The sequence below is a fragment of the Lutjanus erythropterus genome, chromosome 6, assembly GCF_056507025.1.
Source record: "Lutjanus erythropterus isolate fLutEry1 chromosome 6, fLutEry1.hap2, whole genome shotgun sequence".
Lineage (NCBI taxonomy): Eukaryota > Metazoa > Chordata > Actinopteri > Lutjaniformes > Lutjanidae > Lutjanus > Lutjanus erythropterus.
In genome coordinates, this window is record NC_139322.1 from 27,169,220 (window position 1) to 27,188,913 (window position 19,694).

The 19,694-nt window shown below is 38.1% G+C and overlaps 1 protein-coding gene across 6 annotated transcripts in view; it reads left to right on the forward strand.

Moving 5' to 3' along the window:
• Positions 1-19,694, forward strand: part of kazna (kazrin, periplakin interacting protein a) — a 253,476-nt gene that overhangs the window by 203,362 nt on the left and 30,420 nt on the right. For all 6 annotated transcript variants that reach the window (XM_084721454.1, XM_084721455.1, XM_084721453.1 and 3 more), the window contains one exon: positions 11,192-11,383. In XM_084721454.1, coding sequence (XP_084577580.1) covers positions 11,192-11,383 — 192 coding nt within the window. The remainder of the gene's footprint in view (positions 1-11,191; positions 11,384-19,694) is intronic.

Here is a 19,694-nt window from a genome sequence, read left to right on the forward strand (position 1 = left end):
GGGGCATCACAGAATAAGATCTACTATTTTTGGACCCAGAAAACCATCAGATTTCAAGATAATTGATAAAACCTTTAGATCTACTTTGTGTTCCACTCTGCATGAAAAGTGCTATATAAATAAAGTTTGATTGATTGATTGATTGATTGAAAATGTGTTCACACACAGTAGGAACAAGCCTTTGTCATTTTTTTCAAAAAGGTCTATTTTCTCCTCATATGTTTAATCTCTTGTTTGCACCATTAGTTCCAGAAAAAAGGATGACATATTTTCTGTCCCCAGAGAAGTGCTGATATTTTCAAACAGTTTTATGACTGGTTCCACCATACCTGAGCTGTTACACAAAGGCTGCAGGATTATTTAGGACATTAGTTTCAGCCATTTTACTTAAATCATACAAATAGGAAATGACACTGATCAGATTCATAATTCACTAGTACCAACTGCATGTCAGCTGATGCATGGCCGCTATTATGCAAATGCACACATTTAAGCAATCATTTACATCAGTGGCCGAGGATGGAGATTTTATTTACTGTTTCGATGAATCATAATAACTAGAGGCGAGCCCGTTTGGGGAATTGGAATGAAATGGAGGCGGAGAAGGAGGGAGGGTCAATGAATGCACATATTTTCTTCGCGGATCGAGTCCGAGACAAAGATCAGTCGTCATCAGCCTCAGTTTAATCCCTGTGGTACTTCACAGTTGCATAAGACTTTAGTCAGAGAGACACGTTAAAACCATACTATTTAAAGAAACCCCCTGTTCACTATTTTGTGTATTTCTGGGTATTAGAAATGGAAAATACAAACACAGGGAGCTAAAGCTTTTTACCTGCAACGCTGCTAATGCGCCTCTAAACCCAGTTTTATACACTTACTTTTCTATAAATGTTTAGTGAATGCTGCAATACAAGACATCTATTGATGTATTGGTTCTCTTTATTAATTGTTTATTTATCTCATCATGTTGTAGTTGCTTCATTTAATTGTGAATTTTTTATTTTGTGTTATTGTGACTTTCTTTTTGTCTTTTCTTTTTAGTATTGTGCATTGACTTAGAAAATTGTGTGCCGAATTTAAGTAAATGCATAATAGGTTGAGGTTTTCAGACACACTGAATCTGGCTATCATTTGTATTGGTACAGTAATAATAACATTGTACTAATTATGTTATTTCTGGGACTGTTTGCACACTGTCATTTGATTCATTATTATCATAAATATAGCAGTTGTAGCTGCTTCAAGGCCAGGTTGCACCTGAAAGTGGCACTGTGAAATATATCTGCACCTCTTCATTAAATGGGTAGTGCTAGAAGGACACTAATGGCTTCTCTTTTCTTTACCAATGTGAAAATGTGAAAGGGATTGTTGAAATGAACATGAACCTGCAGCTCGTCTTGGCTTTATAGAGCTTTATAGAATTTCAGCTCATTATTTACATGTTCGGTCCACAACTTAACTGTTTTATGGCACGTTCACACTTACAGTAAAAGTCTGGTTCAATTTTCCATCCCTGGTTCATAACAGCAAATCTAAAACAATCCATAACTCAACACAATCCAAAACAAGAAATGTATTTAATCTTTGAAATGACACGTACAATGGTATGTTTGATTGGTTTGAACTGTACCAGATTTCACTTGACAGCAGTCCACCCTTTTGAGGCAGACCAGAGAGCAGTTGTTTAGTTGTTAGGTCCACACCACTCCAGGGTTTACTTCAGCCAGACCGAACAAGGCTGGTGTGAACATGCTCTTAGTTCACTCTCACTGCTCTTACAGCATTGTCTTCAGTGATATCAGGTAGCTGTTTTCAGCAAAAAAGCTACACCGCCTGCTCTGCGCCGAACAACAGACACTGTTAGCAACTAGCTTGTAAACATGGTGGAGCATCCAGCAGCTAAAGAGCAACATATCTCCAAAAACAGAGCTAAAAAAAAAGGTGAATATTGGTCTTGTATTCAACCAGTAGCCAGAAAATGACACCAAATGAATGATACTGTTGCTCCATAACTGTTAGATGTGTAAATACTAAACTATATTGTTATATAGTGATACGTGTCATAACCTACTTTCAGCTGCACTAGAGATCCCAAGAAAAATCAGTCAGTGCAGGTCTAAACATTTGCTACATGTTAGACTGATTCCCTGATTCAACTTTGACCTACTGTATAGTTATATTTTGTGCTCAGTTTTCCTGTGAAATAAGATTATAACAGACATGTTGGATGTGCTCACTGTTCCTCCAGATAAAATGGTTTCGATAAACTGATATCTTGTTAACAACCTGTCTGATCACTTGACTGCTTGTTTCTTGTTTTTTGCCCACTTTTTTAGCAATATTCTGTGTTCCCAGATCTCAGCGATTACTTTGTTGCGTTTAGTAGTTACCAAAATCAATGCAAATAATGGCCACAACTACAAAAGAAGACTTACAAATATAAAACCCAAACTGAAACTCCGGATATATCCCTCAGTTCAGTTTTGAACTATTTGCTGTACTGTATGTCAGACTTACGTGGTAGCTGTCATTTAGGAGCAGAGGCTCTGCTCCCTCTGTGAACCGCTGGGGAGCAGGTGGTGTTGAAGGCTGAGCTAACAGCAGAGGCTGCAAACATCCAACCCCTGATACATCCTCTCATCCCTACTGGTACTCACGTTGTGATGGCAACAGCCTCACACCACTGCCAACTAAAACACAGCCTTGTGTTGTCAAACTTTCTGTGTGCTACACACACTGACAAAAACATCTCTGTTTTTATATTTGTCTTTTTTTGTCTTTTTTTTTCTGTTTTCATAGAGAAGTAATTAAGGCCAAGGTTTTTTTTGTCCACAGCTGAGCAGCGGTGCAGCTAAAAACAGCAGCCTTGGTCATGATGGGTAACATCTGACTGTGATTTCTGTGGTGAAATGATTTCATGGACTCAAACTTGGAAAAGTGTTCATATGCTTTTCTTCTCAGGGTTACATTCTTTTCTTTTACAATTCAAACAGATCTTTGTGTAAAAACTACACATTCTACCTTTCATGTCGTATGCTTTTCTCAGGGATTTTGCACAGATGTTGTAACTTCATTCTTACAGACCTTTCTGTCAATAAAAATGTGTGAACTTGATGTATGCACTGAGAAATTTTCCAGCAGCTTCTCTACACCAGGTGTGTTATACAAGTCATTATGTGGTGTTAAATCCAAAGAAAATCAGAGGCACTCACGAAGTGCAAAATTCAGTTAGCAAGAATTTGTTTATTTTTACAATATTACAAAAAAAAAAAAAAAAAAAAAAAAAAAACAGAAGAAAATATTGTCCAAAAAAAATCAATGTTAATTTTGACTGCAATTTTTGATTTATTGTTTGACCAAAATGCCATTTAGTTCTGGTCATAATTTAGTCATCTGAATTATTTTATTTTTAGTCAAGTTTTATTTGATTAAATATCATCAGTTGCACATAACATCACTTCCTGAGAGCCTCCTTGCCGGTTGGAAATACGTAACCATGGTAACCCATACCAATGATGACCTAGTTTTAAAAATATAGTGTAATATAGTGGTGAAATCTTGCTTACAGATAAATTGAAGCGTTATTGATGTTAACAGATTTGCACTGGTTGTTGTCTGCCTTTGTCTTTTGATGTTTTTGTCACTACAGCATTGCATTGTGGGAAATGTTTGCTGACATAGTGTCCAGTGCTTGCAGACTGTTATATTTCCCAAGAAATAGTATGCACCTCATGTATTATTGATCTCATACAAAGGTTTCAGATATATAAGAAATATCTCACATATTTTCATAGTTGACCAATCTGCCAGTTATTTTCTCGATTAATCAATTCATTTTTTGTTACCAAATGTGAAATTTGTCCATGTGTCTGTTCTTCTATTTCTCCCAGACGACATTTCTGTACAGTTTAGACATGCAGCAAGTGCATGCTAGTTAACCTCCAGAGTATATCAGTACTAGTCAGTTGTGTATAGCTGACCACACAAAGAGATGGGATCGCTTCCCCAAGTCGTCCCTCTCTAACATTTTCATCTCATTTTTATTTGTTGATAAAAATAAACTTTGTCATAGTTTTACTCATCATAAATAAATGCATTTTTATTTAGTTATTGTCTCATTTTTGTCAGTGAAAAAATGTTGTCGACTCAAATTATAAGTCAACAAAACTAAGACTGCAAAAATTTGGAAGCAAAACTTAAAAACTGAAACAAGAAGCAAGATTATTATGTTAATTTGCATAAACATTGGCATGCTAAATTATGAACCTCGCACTTTCCATGACACAAATATTGCAGGGAGGACCCTCCATGGGAATGAGCTGCACGTCCCGGAGTCCTGGAGGGAAGAGCAGGAGATATTGCACTTATCAGGAAGCTCCCACTCTGACTGTCATTTGTAATGCAGAGCTACATTTCCTGCTTCTTGCCAAGAGACGATGCGGACATTGAAAAATAGGGGGCTGTCTTCACCCCCCCCAACCTCTGACTGTCTTATCTAGAGTGCTCCAGCGCTGTGCTCGCCTGCAGAAAGCTAGAGGAGACAATAACATATCTGTTTCCACCTCACACACTCTAATAACTAGTGTGGCATACTTAGACAGCTAATCTTGCATTTCCTATCACAGATGTTAAGGGTCTTCTTGCAGTAATGTGTAAGAATTTCATTGCTGCAAACAGTTTTCAGTGCAGACCGCCTGATTGTCTTATTCATTGTTATGACATATAACCACGTCACCAAGAGTTTAATTTAAATCAGGGAGCAGCAGTCTGAGGCTGTAAAATGTAAATCTCCTCCATATTTTCCATAGGTTTATTTTTATCTCGAAGCATCTGTGTCCTCATGAATCTTTGGGAAGGGGTGAGAATTGGTATATTTGTCTGCAACATATTCTCTATATCACACACATTGGAAGCACAGTTGGAAGGCAGGAATTTGACAGAACACAGGTCTTTTTCTATTTTCTGTAAAGTAATGTACTGCACATAATATATTTAGTCTAACCTAATGGACATTCTAACATGTTCAGTAGTATAAATAATGTACTTTCCATGATAGTTCTTGTGGTTTTGTAACATGTTAGTTACATGAACATTGTTTTAGTTACTATGGTACATATCAACCCCTCGGTCTAACACTTACTGGTACACTTCATTTAAAAAGAGGGCAGAGATCCCTTTGTTCACAGTTAAGAACTGGTAACATTGGCAATTGAGGTAGGCCGATATAAAGGTGTTCCTGAGGAGCAACATGTATGTGTTCATCTTGGTGTTGTTGAAAATGATGCTCAAAATTGAGAATGTCCCATTGTCCCAGGGAGAATAAAAATGGTGCCTTGGAAACAAAGATACAGTGTAGGAGACAATTCTGGTACAGCAGAGAAGATTATCATTACTAATGAAATTATTACACCCATACATCATGGAATACATATCATTGTAATTGTTAGGTATTCAAATTAATTCAGATTCAGAAAATGTGAGGTGGCACCAACGCAAACTCTCTGCGTCATCACATGCATGCTCATGATGTGATGTGTATGTGTGTGTGTGAATGTTAATGTCAATATACAAATCAGAAACAGGCTTGTATTTTCAGCACAGTGTGGAGTGACGCATTTAATGATCAGCTAGAATAAACTAGAAACTCCTAACTTATCATCTTCACTTCAGGTGCTGGTTCAAAACGCTGGGAATATTTTAGGCTTTTTGTTTGAGTAATCATTGTCATGAGGAGGATTAGAGCATCAGGGTTTCTGGACAAAAAAGAAACTAGTAACTCAATCAGTGACTAAAATAGTTATAAAAACTGATGGTGTTCAAACACTTTTTTCAATTTTTTTTAAATCAGATATAAGTGCCAGAGACAGCTAGCAGGCCTTCCATGGCAGACCAGAGTGACCGAAACAAAGTTATCAAACTATACTTGTTATGTAAAATGAAAACAGAAGTTCAGTTGGACAGTGGTTGTTAAGTCTGCGGCAGCTGAAAGTGACACGGGACACGGAGGAACAAAGTTCGTTTCGATCCCTGGTTGAGGATGAATTAGATTTTCTGTTTCATCACCTCGTGTACAGTGACTTGAGAAACCATCTGCTTGAAAAAATCCAGTTGAAGAGCCCTGATTTGTTTTGGTTGTCTGAAGGTGACACACAATGTTGCTTAGGTTCTTTAATGAGGAGATTTTTGTCTTAGCAAGATGTTTAAAAAATGCAATTAAAACAGGGAACACAATCGAACATAATGTTTCTGTCTTGGAGATCAAATGTTTTGAATTTCTAGAATTTTATATTATAATTTGTCATCTTGGCTGTCGTTGCTTCTGAGAATCTTGAAAGCCCATATAGGCTTGGCGCCATATGGTGCAGGACACTTATATGAATCAAAATCAATCAATACTGAGATCTCAAAACATCCAAATACTGTAGGACTGAAAATGCTCTTAGTTGTTTGTTTGGAATACACCATAGATCATATGAAATAGTAAGTTTTAAGTCTTCTTCGTTACAGCAATGTGTTCATTTTGTAAATTATGGACTTATTTGGAATAAAATAAACAATAAAGAGGGTGTAGTTTAGGGCGGGGCTACCTTGTGATTGACAAGTCTTTCTCTGGGAGTCTGTCCAATGCAACACACGGTTCAGAAACTGGAACTATCAAACTAGATGTTGCTGATCAAATATGGATCAGTATTCTGTTACTACATTACATATTTCTCTCCTAAAGTATTTTTAGAAATGTATTTCAGTGTACTGTTTAGTTGTAATGCGAGAAGTGCTTTGGTCAGGCAGGTTGCCTTTACTTCCTGCTGAACGAACAAGCCAAAATCAAGCAACACTCAAGTCGCAGTAGGTCACCCACCTGCCTCATGTTCTCCTCGAGAAGTTGAATGCAATGCATGTAAAATTCACTTTGCCATGGATAGTAATCAAACTCACTAAAGCAACATAAGTTTATGAGTATACCACATTTCATTCATAAAGTGATTCAGAGTGCTTTATGTGATGCATTAAAATGAACACCACAAAAACATTGAAACGTTCCAAAATAAATCACAAAGATTAAAAAAATAATAAACAGAAGGCAGTATGGTGGATAATGATGAAAGTTTTAGTTAACGGCTGTGGAGCATCAGAGTTTTTTGCCTGTATTGAAAGATAGTCAAAGATGCAGAAAGTCTGATATATTATCTGGCAGTCTGAGGAAGCGCAATGTTGCATCATAACTCAGTTCTGTTTTTCTGTGGTAAGTTTGGACTTAACAGTTAACAGACCGCTTCTTTAAGGCATCAAATTTACCATCTTTTCTGTCTGTTACCTTGATGGCATGGTATTCATTTATCGGTCTGCGATGTCCCACTGTGACAAACAGCAGGAAATTCAATAACAAGTGAAGTTTCCTCTCTTTGTGGCAGTGGTAAAATAAATGTTTATACTGATTATTATAACTTTCTGTGAGAGGTAATGATGGCTCTAGACAAACCCAGTGTCTTTATATTTTGTATTCAAACATTTGTACTGGTGAATGTGAGGCCCCGGTTATCAAAGACGCAACTTACATAAATCTTAAAGGGAGTAGGTGTCACATAAACCATAATTGATACCCAAAATTTATGGGCTGGCTATTAAAGATAAAACCCACATTTTCAGTGCCCTTGCCCTTTATTTATGACTCCCTATTTTGCAGCCTTTGCACAATCAATACTTGCAAACTTAATGAATAAGTAATCGAGTCTGTGACTATTATAGGATTTTTAAACACCAGTGAACTGTATCTTGCCGTCACTTGTTTCCAGAACGGGCCGACTCTTTGGTTTGCCAATAAGGCCGTTGCTGCTTGAGTTGCTCCGTAAAATGTGGTTCTATTATCGGGTCCATTAAGTATACCTCTGTGTAATGACACTCCACTCGCCGACGTTTTTCTGACGACCCTTCTCCTAATAACCTCTTTTACATTTCATTTTCGTTATTTAGCGGGCAGCCCTTATCCTCAGCCACTCACATTTAGTCAGTGAACACAAATTAAAGCCCTGGGAAGCAGGTGCACCTTGTAGGAGCAGTCAACTGGTTTTAAAGGTTCATTTTAGTTTCAGGGGAGGAAAGGTGAGAGCTAAAGTGATCCATGTGCTGCTAAAATGTATCAGAGCAAGGCTGCATACACAGAGGACATGTTTACAAGATGGAAAATATACCAAGGACCCACTCATGGATGTACCCTGGAATAATTTGATGTAACAATTTTTTTTTTACCCCTCTGTAGTCTTAGTTATATGAAAGAACAACACAAGAGAAATTGAAGAAAATATATTTACAGCATTTGCACAATATCAACACAGAATATGCATACAAATCAACATTTACAACCAGTTACTCTACTCCTAAATCCATTTAGTTTGCACTATTTTCACACTTGCCATATGTCTTTAGTTATAATGTCCTGGGACCATTAAGTAGCTCTTTAGATTTAGGTGAGGTCAGTTTTTAGCTTTGGTTAAGCTTAGGTGATTTGTAGGTAGTAAATATTATAGTTTAATACATGCACTTCTTTTAAAATCTAGACATGTAAGGTATCATATTTTTAAAATCATTTGCTTAGTGTCAGGGCCTCTCTTTTTCAACCTCCAGGTAGCATCAGTGTCCCATTTTGCATTTCTTCAATATGAAACATATATTGAACTTGTATTTTAAATAGTTTTGTGAATTAAGTAAACTAAACTTAACAATGCAGTTGACATTAATACAGTTAGCTGTAAGTAACACCATAACTAAAAAAAACTATGTAGGGCAAATCAAGAGAAGGGGTATACCCTCTTAGTGTATACATGAGCTAAATAAAACACATTTTTCCTGGCTTCATCGCCTTATTGGCAAGATGTAGGTATACAAGACACTTTGGCTGCTAGTCCAAATCAATGAAGACATATTCCCATCATCGTAATAAGTTGATAATTAATAACTAGCTCCAGAAAGCCAAAGACTAGGAAAAATAATTGCAAGCAAACATTCAAGTGTATGACTATTATACAGTTTATTTTTAACATTTAAATATATAAAGCAGCACGAGTAATAACATGGTAATAATGCAGCACAGAATTGTATTGCACAAATTATATTCTTTACAAGCTCTTGCAAGCCACATAAAATGAGGTGCTGGGGTGGATTCAACCATGGGCCTTGAGTTTGACACGTGACATTATCTTTGAATTATTTGCAATTTGAAAATAAATTCATTTATTTATGTTATATATCAGTTTAAATGAATGAATCTGAAAGCTTCTCAGAGACTTCCTGTCATTGTGGCATGAACCCCACTTTGAGAATCACTGACATACACCACATATCCTCCATTATAGTTTACAGTGTGTTGTAGAGTTGAACTGTCTAGTTTAATCGAGTAACATATCAATCACAACAGTGGGTGCAGGAGGGGAAGATGGGAGTATAACACTAGGTCCTCTGTAAGATGAGTCAGGAATCAACTGCTACTGTCACTGCAGAAGCACAACATAAAACACGATATGTCAGTCATATATCAGTCAACAACATACAACAACAATGAATGTGTCACCAGTCACACTTTCAGAGAATATACAGAAAAACATGTACAGTAAAAATAGATACTGCCTTTTTGAAACTTATCATCTTCGCTTCAGGTGCTGGTTCAAAACGCTGGGAATATTTTAGGCTTTTTGTTTGAGTAATCATTGTCATGGGGAGGATTAGAGGATTAGGGTTTCTGGACAAAAAATACAAAATAATGTTTTTTGACCTTTTTTTTTCTTTCTTTTTTTTCAATCCAATATGATCGATGCCAGATCAAAAATATCAATCTATATTGTACTCTTTAAGATACCCCCTTATTTTGAAATTGCCATTTGACATTGTTTGGTAGAAATGTAAAGTTTCTTAACGTTTTCTAAATGATTCTTTACAGATTTCTTAATCTCACTGATGCTGTGGTGTGATTATGCTGAAAGATATCATACAGTATTAAATGGGCAATGTGGGCAAACTTGGTGCATGAGAGGATTATTTCCACTAATGCTCTGCAGAATGTAAAACATTTGCTGTTCTGCTGAACTAGCAAACACTGTTTGGAATCCACTTCTGTCTCTGCATGTTGATCTTTACTCTACATTCCCACCCTTCAAAATACTCACCCTGCCTTTATTGAAAAGCCAAAGTGCAATCTGTATTGTGTTTTTAATTTGTCTGTTCCTCTCACAGTAGTTTGTCATATTCAGTTTACTCTTTGCAGTTCTTCCATTCATCTCTGATTGATTTTAGTTTTTCAGGCAGTAATATTGGAGCGGGGATATGGGAGTATGAAGCATGATTTATGCGAGGCACTTGATAGTGGATGGGGCTGAGCAGTTTTCCTCACCCCACCACCCCCCTGCCCTGAGGATGCATGAAATTGAGCAGAATGACTCTACTCATCCTTATATAAATTACTCTCCATATGCTCCACCTAGAAAAGCACATTCTGTGTGCTAAAAAGACGTATTTTTAGATTGAATACTTCTCTTTTGAGGTTTGATGTGAGAAATTGAAGTGTGACATTTATCTGTTGTGGCTTGTTTTAAAGGCGTGTGAAGTCCTCTCTCTTTGCTGCTTTGAAAGCACACTTCCATTGAGTCAAATTGTGAGGAAAAGTCTACTTCTCCCTGCTGCTGTTTTCATTTCATTGTTTGCTTCTTTGTGACAACGGCAGGGAGGAGCTCTTTAAAGCACCAGTCACTGAACATTAGATAGATACACCTCCTTCCTTTTCTCATAATTTCTGCCAACACAGACGCAGGTTCAACAGGCAGCTACAAAGACAAATTTCATTATAATATCAATGTCTTGTCTCTATTCATCTCCTGGACCCCACCTACCTCTGCGATGCTTATTACCGACAGTAATTTAGCTCTGCAGCTATCTCAATTACAAACGGAACCATAACCTCCTATGGTGATGTTAAATCGATTTTGCATTTCAGACATAACTGTTTCTGCAGTCGTGTAGCTTTTCAAAGCTAACCCACCTCTATGAGATTGGATCCCAGTTTGCATATGACCCTCCTCTTGCTACCGGAATTACATTTTTACTTTGGCTTAAAGACCGACTCGCTGTTATGGGTACAACTAAGAATACACTGGGCCGTGTTTTTGGTGTCAGCTCCTTTTTCTTTCTGTATGTATTGTAGTCCTGCTGCGTGAGGAGGTGGCCCAGCTCCAGGAGGAGGTGCACCTGCTGCGGCAGATGAAGGACATGTTGAGTAAGGACCTGGAGGAGACCCAGGGAGGCTGCTCAGCCGACGTGCTCTCTGCCACCGAGCTCCGCGTGCAGCTGGCCCAGAAGGAGCAGGAGCTGGATCGAGCCAAGGAGGCTCTGCAAGGTAAGGACCTCGCCAATAAACAAAAGGGTGTGTGTTATTTCAAACACCAACATCATTATTATTGTAAAATATGGCAATGATGCTACAAGAGAAGGGCAAGAGTATTTGTGGATCATATCAACAGTTTGGCTCTCTTTCAGTATAATAATAAGATAAATTCAATTCATTCTGATTGTATATATTTGAAGTTCAGTCTATCTTGATGGGTTAGTGCTGAGGTTCCAAACTTTTTCAGCTGGAGACACAAAAAAGACAAGTTTGGTGTCTCCTTGGGTAACTTGCCATAACATCTACATTTGTACCACTGATAAAGAGCACAACAAACTACATGACTGACGTCCTCTTCTGCAGTCAAAGCTCTGTGCTTTGAAAGTTTCTTCTTTGCACAGTGAAAAATTCCTTTGACTTGTCTTGATGCTGAGAATGCTTTGTTTGGAGATATCTGTCAAATTTGTTTATTTTGAAGCTGTCATCACCGAGCACCTCTCCACCTAAAACACCTATCCTTTTCATTTCAGTCAGCTCTGGTGAAGTCAGTGTTTATAGACTGTATGTCACATTTTCATTTTGATTTCATGCCCACAATTGAGAGTGAGGAAATCACTGATGTCGCTCTCGATGTTATCTCAGCTAGAGAGCGTGAATACGTTTTCAGGTAGCATTATTATACATTTTACTCTGCCAGTTGGCAACAGAATAAAAATGGGCCTGTGACCCGTTTTGGTTCCTTTAGTTTGGGAAAGGCTGTGATATGCATCGTTACAGCAATGTCCCTGGTTTGAGTCACGCTGCATGGGGGTCTTTGTTGCATTTTATACTGTCTCTTTTATAGCTCTTTCATTTTTATCTATCTTAACTTTCAACTGTCAAAAAATTGATTGTGATCATAGTGAATGATGAGCCAATTTCCTGATGCACCCATCTCCTTAACATGCTGTAACCCGAAAACTTGTTCCTCTACATCTCAAAGCCATTTGCCTTCATTTGACTTGGAAAAAATTGGAAAACATTCACCACTTTTTGAAATAGAATCAAGTCTAGTAAAGTTATCCAAAGTTGTAACTGCTTGTATCATTTTGCCTGTCACGTACAATTCTCATTGATCAACACAAACAAAGAAAAATTTGTAAATGAGCTTACAAAATTCATTTTCATCTGGGTTCCGAGTTAGATGTCAAAATGACACCCTAAAAATGGAATAAAGCAACTTTTCTTATAATGTTAACCTGCAAAAGAGAACAAACATGCACAAGACAGTTCGGTTCACTCACACACCTAGAAGTTATTCAACAGTAAAACACAGTGGTTTGCTGCAGGTCAACAATGAACAAGCACAACTGATATCCACCTACTGTACATTTGAAAAAATGTATACATTTGGAAAGTCCCGCTTTGATGAACACAGCAGAACTATCTGTAGGTGGTTTTGTCCTGTTAGGTGAAAATGTGAAAATTGGAAGTATGCAAAGCAGAGTCTGGTTGCATCAGTTCTTTTTTCCTCCTCAAAACATTCTGTAATCATTTTGCTCCCAGCTTGTTTAGGGTTTCTGTTCGCCCCTCCCCACTCATGCTGTGAGAAAACCATGTGCATTTCACTCCATAGAGCTTGAAACCAGTGCATTTTTCCTTGTCACCATAATGTTAATATGAGTGTCTGTAACAATGTGGTTAATGTTGCCCATTAGTTGCATTATGGTCCATTAGCATGTGTTCCACTCCAGAGATTGAGTGCTATCTTGGGGGTGAGAGGGGACGCTGATGCTTTGACTTTTCAAAAAAAAAGCCGCTCCACGCTGCAGGCAAACCACGCCGCTCTGTGCCCACTCTGCATCGCCCACATATGTACATACAGCACAGTGTGCTGCAGCAGCTCCACTATATCATCAACACAATGCTGCTGGATATATGTGTGTGTGTGTGTGTGTGTGTGTGTGTGTGTGTGTGTGTGTGTGTGTGTGTGTGTGTGTGTGTGTGTGTGTGTGTGTGTACATAACATGTACATAGCTTCAGCTAAACCTTTGGCCTGTTTTTTTGCTTTATGACATCTTTCTGTGTATATTAGATTTTCAACCTTTAAAGCTCTCTGACTAAGACTTTACAAATATAGGGATTGAAGACATTACTTGGGCTTGAATGCTGTGAGATGACTTCCTGAAGACTTGACCGTGATGGGATCAGACTTGAAAGCAAAATCATTTGTCATGTTTTAACCTGGTAAAACCAATCAAATCAATACACTCATCACAGTAATAGACAGGTCTTGAATTGCCCAGCCTTGATTATATAATTATTAATGCACAATGTATTGAAAAGACTTTGTCTCAATTATGCAGAAAAAAATACTATTAACAGACTTAAAAGCTAAATATGTTATTGAAATTGAAAGGCTTCATTCAGAACGGTGTCTTGACTTGTAATTTCCTTTTTGCCTTTACATGCTGCCTTGATTCAATTTGAAAAATTGTGCTTTTTCTACCTGCATGTGCTGATTAGAATAAGATGTGAAATATGGATGCCTTATTCTTTGGCAGAGATTGGACGAATGTGTTGAGAAATAGTTTAATTAAAAAAAAAGGAAAAATCGGCTATGAAAGATTTGTTTTGATGTTTAAATCCAGGTTAAATGTAATTATGAATACATAATCCTTCTGACTACAGGTTACCACAAAAAATTTCATTAGCAAAAGAGAGCATATGAGAGTGCCTTAAAGGGGCTTGTTGAAGTGTAGTTGCATGATGAACTTATCCATAATCAGTGTATTACTTATAGTAGATGGTGGTCGACAAACCCCCAATTTGCAGAAGCGGCAGGAGTACGAGCACAGAAGCTAAGTAATGTGTTACTATGAATCAGCAGCTAAATGTATTTTAGCCAGTTAATAAAAGGCCCACCTAAAAAAAATCAGCGTCCATTTGAGTGTATGCTGTATTTAGATATTTTCACCGTTTTCTGCCTTCAGAACTCTCTTCAGAGCCACCAGATGTCATATCTTTATTTCACTGATACAGTAATTCATATAGTTATTAATTTGTTAAAAACTAAAGGAGTCTGGTAGATTTGGAGAGAGGAATATTTGGCTTAATTAAACTTTTTAGGTGGTCAAAAAACATTTTGCTGCTGATCCTGTCCACAGCAGTACATAGCTTATTTTCCTACACAAGTACTCCTGCAGCTTCTCTGAACAGGGGGCATGTCAGCCACCATCTACTGTAATACACTGACTATTAATAAGTACTTCATACAACCTCACTTCAAATAATACCTTCAGCGCTCAATAATTATCCTTTCAGGACTGATGAAGCACCAGTGTGTTGTACAGATTCCTCTGTTAACAACCAACAACCACAGTATTTGGTGCTCTGTATCTGTTCTGTGCTTCAGTGAATGTGAAATGGGAATACACTTCATGGAGTCTTTGCACAGGATAAAGTAATGAACAAGTTCTGCCAGGCCGTGCAGGCACTGGATTGCGGGGCATCAAGCAGAGATGTCATCAGCGTGGCAGTGAATCATTCTTTTCAAAGAATTATTGCCCATGGAATGAGGCAGAGCACAAAACCACCATTTGGTATCAGACAAACGCATGACATGCTGTCAGGGGATTCTGTTGCTGCGACATTTCACTTGACACTCGCAGCCTACGCTTTCTGAAAAACAAAACGGACCAGGGCAGAGCACAATGGAACACACATCAAATAAATACTTATCTCTTCTTCAGCTGGATGTTTGGCTGTCTGAACGCACTGCACGCAGGCTCATGCAGTCACTTGTATGACTCAGGCCTGTTAATGAAGGCCAAAGCCTACCAAGCCCAGCAGGCACTGACAGCAATCAGCAGCTAATGAAAGCTTTATAAAGAGGGACTTTGGTTGGCTTACAGGGTCCAGAAACGTTAAGCAGGGTGGATCTGCTCTGCAATTAAGATGGGGTACATGGGAGGACAACAGGAAATTGGCTCTTGTCATATTGCAGTTTGGTTCTGTTGAGGCAAATTGAGGCTACTGTGAACTTGAGTGAGAAGACATTCCTGTTGCTATTTTGTATTTGTTTTTGTTCTCAGAGCTATTTTATATAAGCAAGAGAGCTGAAGTTGAGGTTCAAGTACAGCTTTTGACCCACGAAAAAAAACTAAATTTGCCTTCAGTGGTGAATGCAGCAAGATTTCTGAATTATTTATAGTTTTTATTGTTATTTTCCACATGACCAGGCCTGTAGAGCAGTAGCTGGTTCCCAGCTCTTTTGTTAGCCCACAGTTGTCACACTCCATCTTCATACACAGACACTGTGGCTTGCTCAGACTCCAGGGATACTATTTTTTAAGACGGCTACGAAAGGCCAGCGACAGCAATAGCTAGCTTTTTGCATCCCCTCCCACCCCCCAGGATACCGTTTGCATGTGGTGGGAAGCAGCCAATGAATTCTGGCTGTGTCCCCAGCAATATTTACAGCTGTTTCCAAGCAGAAAGTGGAAACACATCTGTCATCCCATTTTGTCTCATTTTCTTGTTTGTGTTGCTTTTCCAGCTGCCTCCACTGAACGCATTCATGTTCTGTGTTGCAGATACTTGGCCATGATACTGACAGTACCGGTGATAATTGCACTGTGTGGGTTTAATTTGATGAGGACAGCGTGCAGGGAAACTCTGAAAGTCAAGAAAAGACACGTTTATTTCCTGCATATTAATATTAATGTGTCGATCAGCTCTCACAGCCATGAGGGACAATTAAGAGAAAATAAAAAAATGTAGTGAGGCAATTAAAGACATTTAGGGTGAACACGAGGAACTGGAAAAATATTAGCAAATACTAACTAGCTAGAAATGCTTTTTTTTTCATTGTACAGTAGGTAAGCATCATAAGAAAAACTTCGAATGCTAAAAGGTGCAGTTAAAGTGCTCCGTGGGACACGTACAAAGACGTTAGAGACAGTTCTCAGCAGGTTTCTGAGATAGAACGTGTCATCTCTGCCTGAAACTCAGCTGCAAAAGGTCATACACTACATCCACATCCTCCCACATCTAAAGGCACAAGTGTTTATACCTGTTTCAAACGGTCACGCTCAAGGTCACTGTCATACTGAAAGGCAAGACGCAATGAATCATACACTTTCAGTCTTCCCAAAAGGCATTCACTTTGTTGACCACAGGTGTACACAAGTGATGGAAGCAGTGCTGCTGATCATGAAAAAAGAGAGGCTTAACCGCTGTATCACTTTAACATTTCCGTACACTTGCTGATTAAAGTGATTGCGATTGTTGGATTGTCTGTTTCAGAAAGTTACAAATTTTGTTACCTCCCCTTCGTCTTTCTTTGACAGGAGGAGGAGGAGATGCTGTTTAACAATTTGACAGGTACTTAATTTAACTTAAGTTAATTTTAATTTAGTTAAATTAACTTAAGTATAGTGAGGCCTTTAGTATGTCTGGCTTAGTTGAGTTTGTTTTCAGGATTTCCGTCTATCCGAATTTATCATTCTTGAGAACGTGATATCTCAAGAACATCTTGAGGGAATTTCTTCAGACGCAAATGTCCACTCAGACTCAAGAATGAACTGATTTGGATTTGGTGATTGCAGTTCAAAGTCATTGTGACTTAATGTTCATCACATTTCTGTAAATGTGATGTCTTAAGAACACCTTGAGGGTGTTTAATTACATCAGGCCCAAAAGTCCAGCAGGACTCAAGGATGAATTGTTTAGAATTTAGCGATCAAAGTTTAAGGTCACTGTGACTTCACAAAACTTGTTTTTGGCCATAACTCAGTGATAAAGTAATTAGAGCTGCAACAATTAATTGATTAGTTGTCAACTATTAAATTAATTGCCAACTTTTTAAATTTTTAAACAGTTGATCAGTTTGAGCTGAGATTCTCTGATTCCAGCTTCTTGAATGTGAGTATTTTGTGGGTTCTTTACTCCTCTGACAGTAAACTGAATATCCTTTGGTTGTAGAAAAACAAGGCATTTGATGATGTAACCTTGATGTAACACTGATCAACACTTTTCACCATTTTATGACATTTTAGAAATCAAACAACTGATCAATAGATCAAGGAAATATGCATCAGATTAATCAACAATGACAATAATTGTAAGTAGCAGTCCTAGAAGTGATGGGGTTTTATTTACAAAAGGTCAAAGGTCAGCTTCACTGTGACATAATGTTCAGCTCTGTATCTATCAGTAGTCTCAGTGAAGACAGCCTGTTTCTCACTGGAAATTATTCACTGGAATCATATATAACTGTAAAGTTAATATATTGATAACTTCCATGAGTCTGGACATCTGGACATACATGATCCATTCATTCATTTGCATGAATGTAAGTAGCAACTTGAACTGGATTGTTAGGTGTCAGGTAAACCTGGAGGTCTATGTCTACGCTGTGGCTGCAGACCCAGCTCAAATCCAAGTTTTGTTGGATGAATTGACTCAGTTGGTACCTTGTTAAGTTTATTTCTGTTGTCTTTCAACATTCTTGTCTGGTTACTTCCTGGTTACAAAAAGTTGTTTGAGTTGGAAATAACTGTGTTTTAAAGTGGCTTCTGATACAAAAAAAAAAAAAAAACACAGGCCAAATGTTCTTGAGAATACCTCATTAACTACAGCAATTTCCGTATGCTGCCAATTGATTGGAGGCAAGATGTCGACTCTATTTGATTTCCCCCAGTTTCACAAGACTGGCATATTGTGAACATCCCACCAGATGCTCTGGCAAAGTATTTTCCTGGAAGAATGAGAGCAGTGTTTGGAGAACTTAAGCGCCCTGGGGGGTTTTATTGAAGTGCTGCTACCAACAATAATTGTGAAGCAGAATAGCTGTGTGTGTTTTTTGTTTTTATTCATTTATTTTCCTGTTGTTCTGCTTTAGATGAAAAAGCAAGGAGGCTGGAGTGATGAGGTAGCGTGAACCAAATGCATCATCCCCTCCTTTGCTCTCTGCCACTTGAGATAATACCTGTTTACTTTGGGAATCGTTCACAGAAAACTGTGTTGCGACTCCTACCTCGGATCAGACGGTTTGTGGCTAAATTACATGCAGATTTTTCGCTGCCTATGAATACAAAATGGAGAACGCAGAGAAGAACACTACTTTTCAGTCTGTTCTCTCACCAGTTATACTTTAGTTTCTCCCTCGCTGTCTCCTCCTCTGTCTACCCCTCTGCTTTTGTTTGGTGTGATGCCCACAGTGTTTCAGTGTTAAGGCCTCAGCTCACTCCCACTGTGTGCCTGACATTAGCCTGTGAGCACTATAATTGTAATCGTGGGTAATTGCCAGCCTCTCACAATTGCAGGTTTTGTTATGATGCCCGTGGGCACTCGGTCCAACCCAAGAGCTGCAGCTTTGAGTCATTTCATTCTCCCTAACTTAAAGTACACAAATGGCAATAAAGTGAAACCGTCCTCACAATCTCCAAAGCCTAAAGTGAAGGTACAATGAGAGAATAAAGCATCTGGCTAATGCTGTTGGACTGTTCTCGAAAGGTGTTTATAGGTTTATCCGGCTCTTATTTTGACTTTTTTTTTTCTTCTTCAAAGTTTTGTTTAATGAATTTTCAAAGTATAGCTGGTCTTCTCTGCTGTTTTTTAATTAGCTATTTCCACATTGGCTAATTACGATCACTGAGGGAGTCCCAGTCAATCCAGAGCTCAAATGAAAACAGCAGACAGCTATGTATCATCAAAGCACAGTCTGCCTGCTCTGTTTAGTGTCATTTCACGCTACACTGTACTCAGAAAGCAGCTCTGTCCTTGACTACAAGGCCTCTTCCTTCACTAGGTGTTCAAACACCACACGTACACACAAAGACACACTCAGCACCACCAAATCTCATCAGGCTACTTAAACCTGGTAACATTAAAGTAATTCCCGCGGTTTTAGTGATGTCTTTTATTTTTAAACAAATTAAAGCTTTTTCTTTTTTCTTGAAAGACTCCAAATGAATTTTGGAAACAATGGAAATCATTCCGAGCTTGTGTGTGCTCCCAAATCTTTTATGATTTATGTCCTCAGTGCTGACAGCTTCATCACAACAGGTAATGAGGACAGTTTTGCTATTAAATTTGCCATCCAATTTATTTCAATTGGATGGTCCCAAGTGAGAACACGTCTGGATAATAGTGGCCCCGAGGGCTGGGTTTAAAAATATATTTTTCCTATTCAAAACAAAATCTTCATTTGAATGATTAGATATCAATTTATACAATGTGAGATCAATCTTTTAATATATACAGTATATGCTCCACCTGAGTAATGACAGGAAAGGCTGAAAGAAAGAAAAAAAGAAAACAAGAAACAAAAAAAAACACC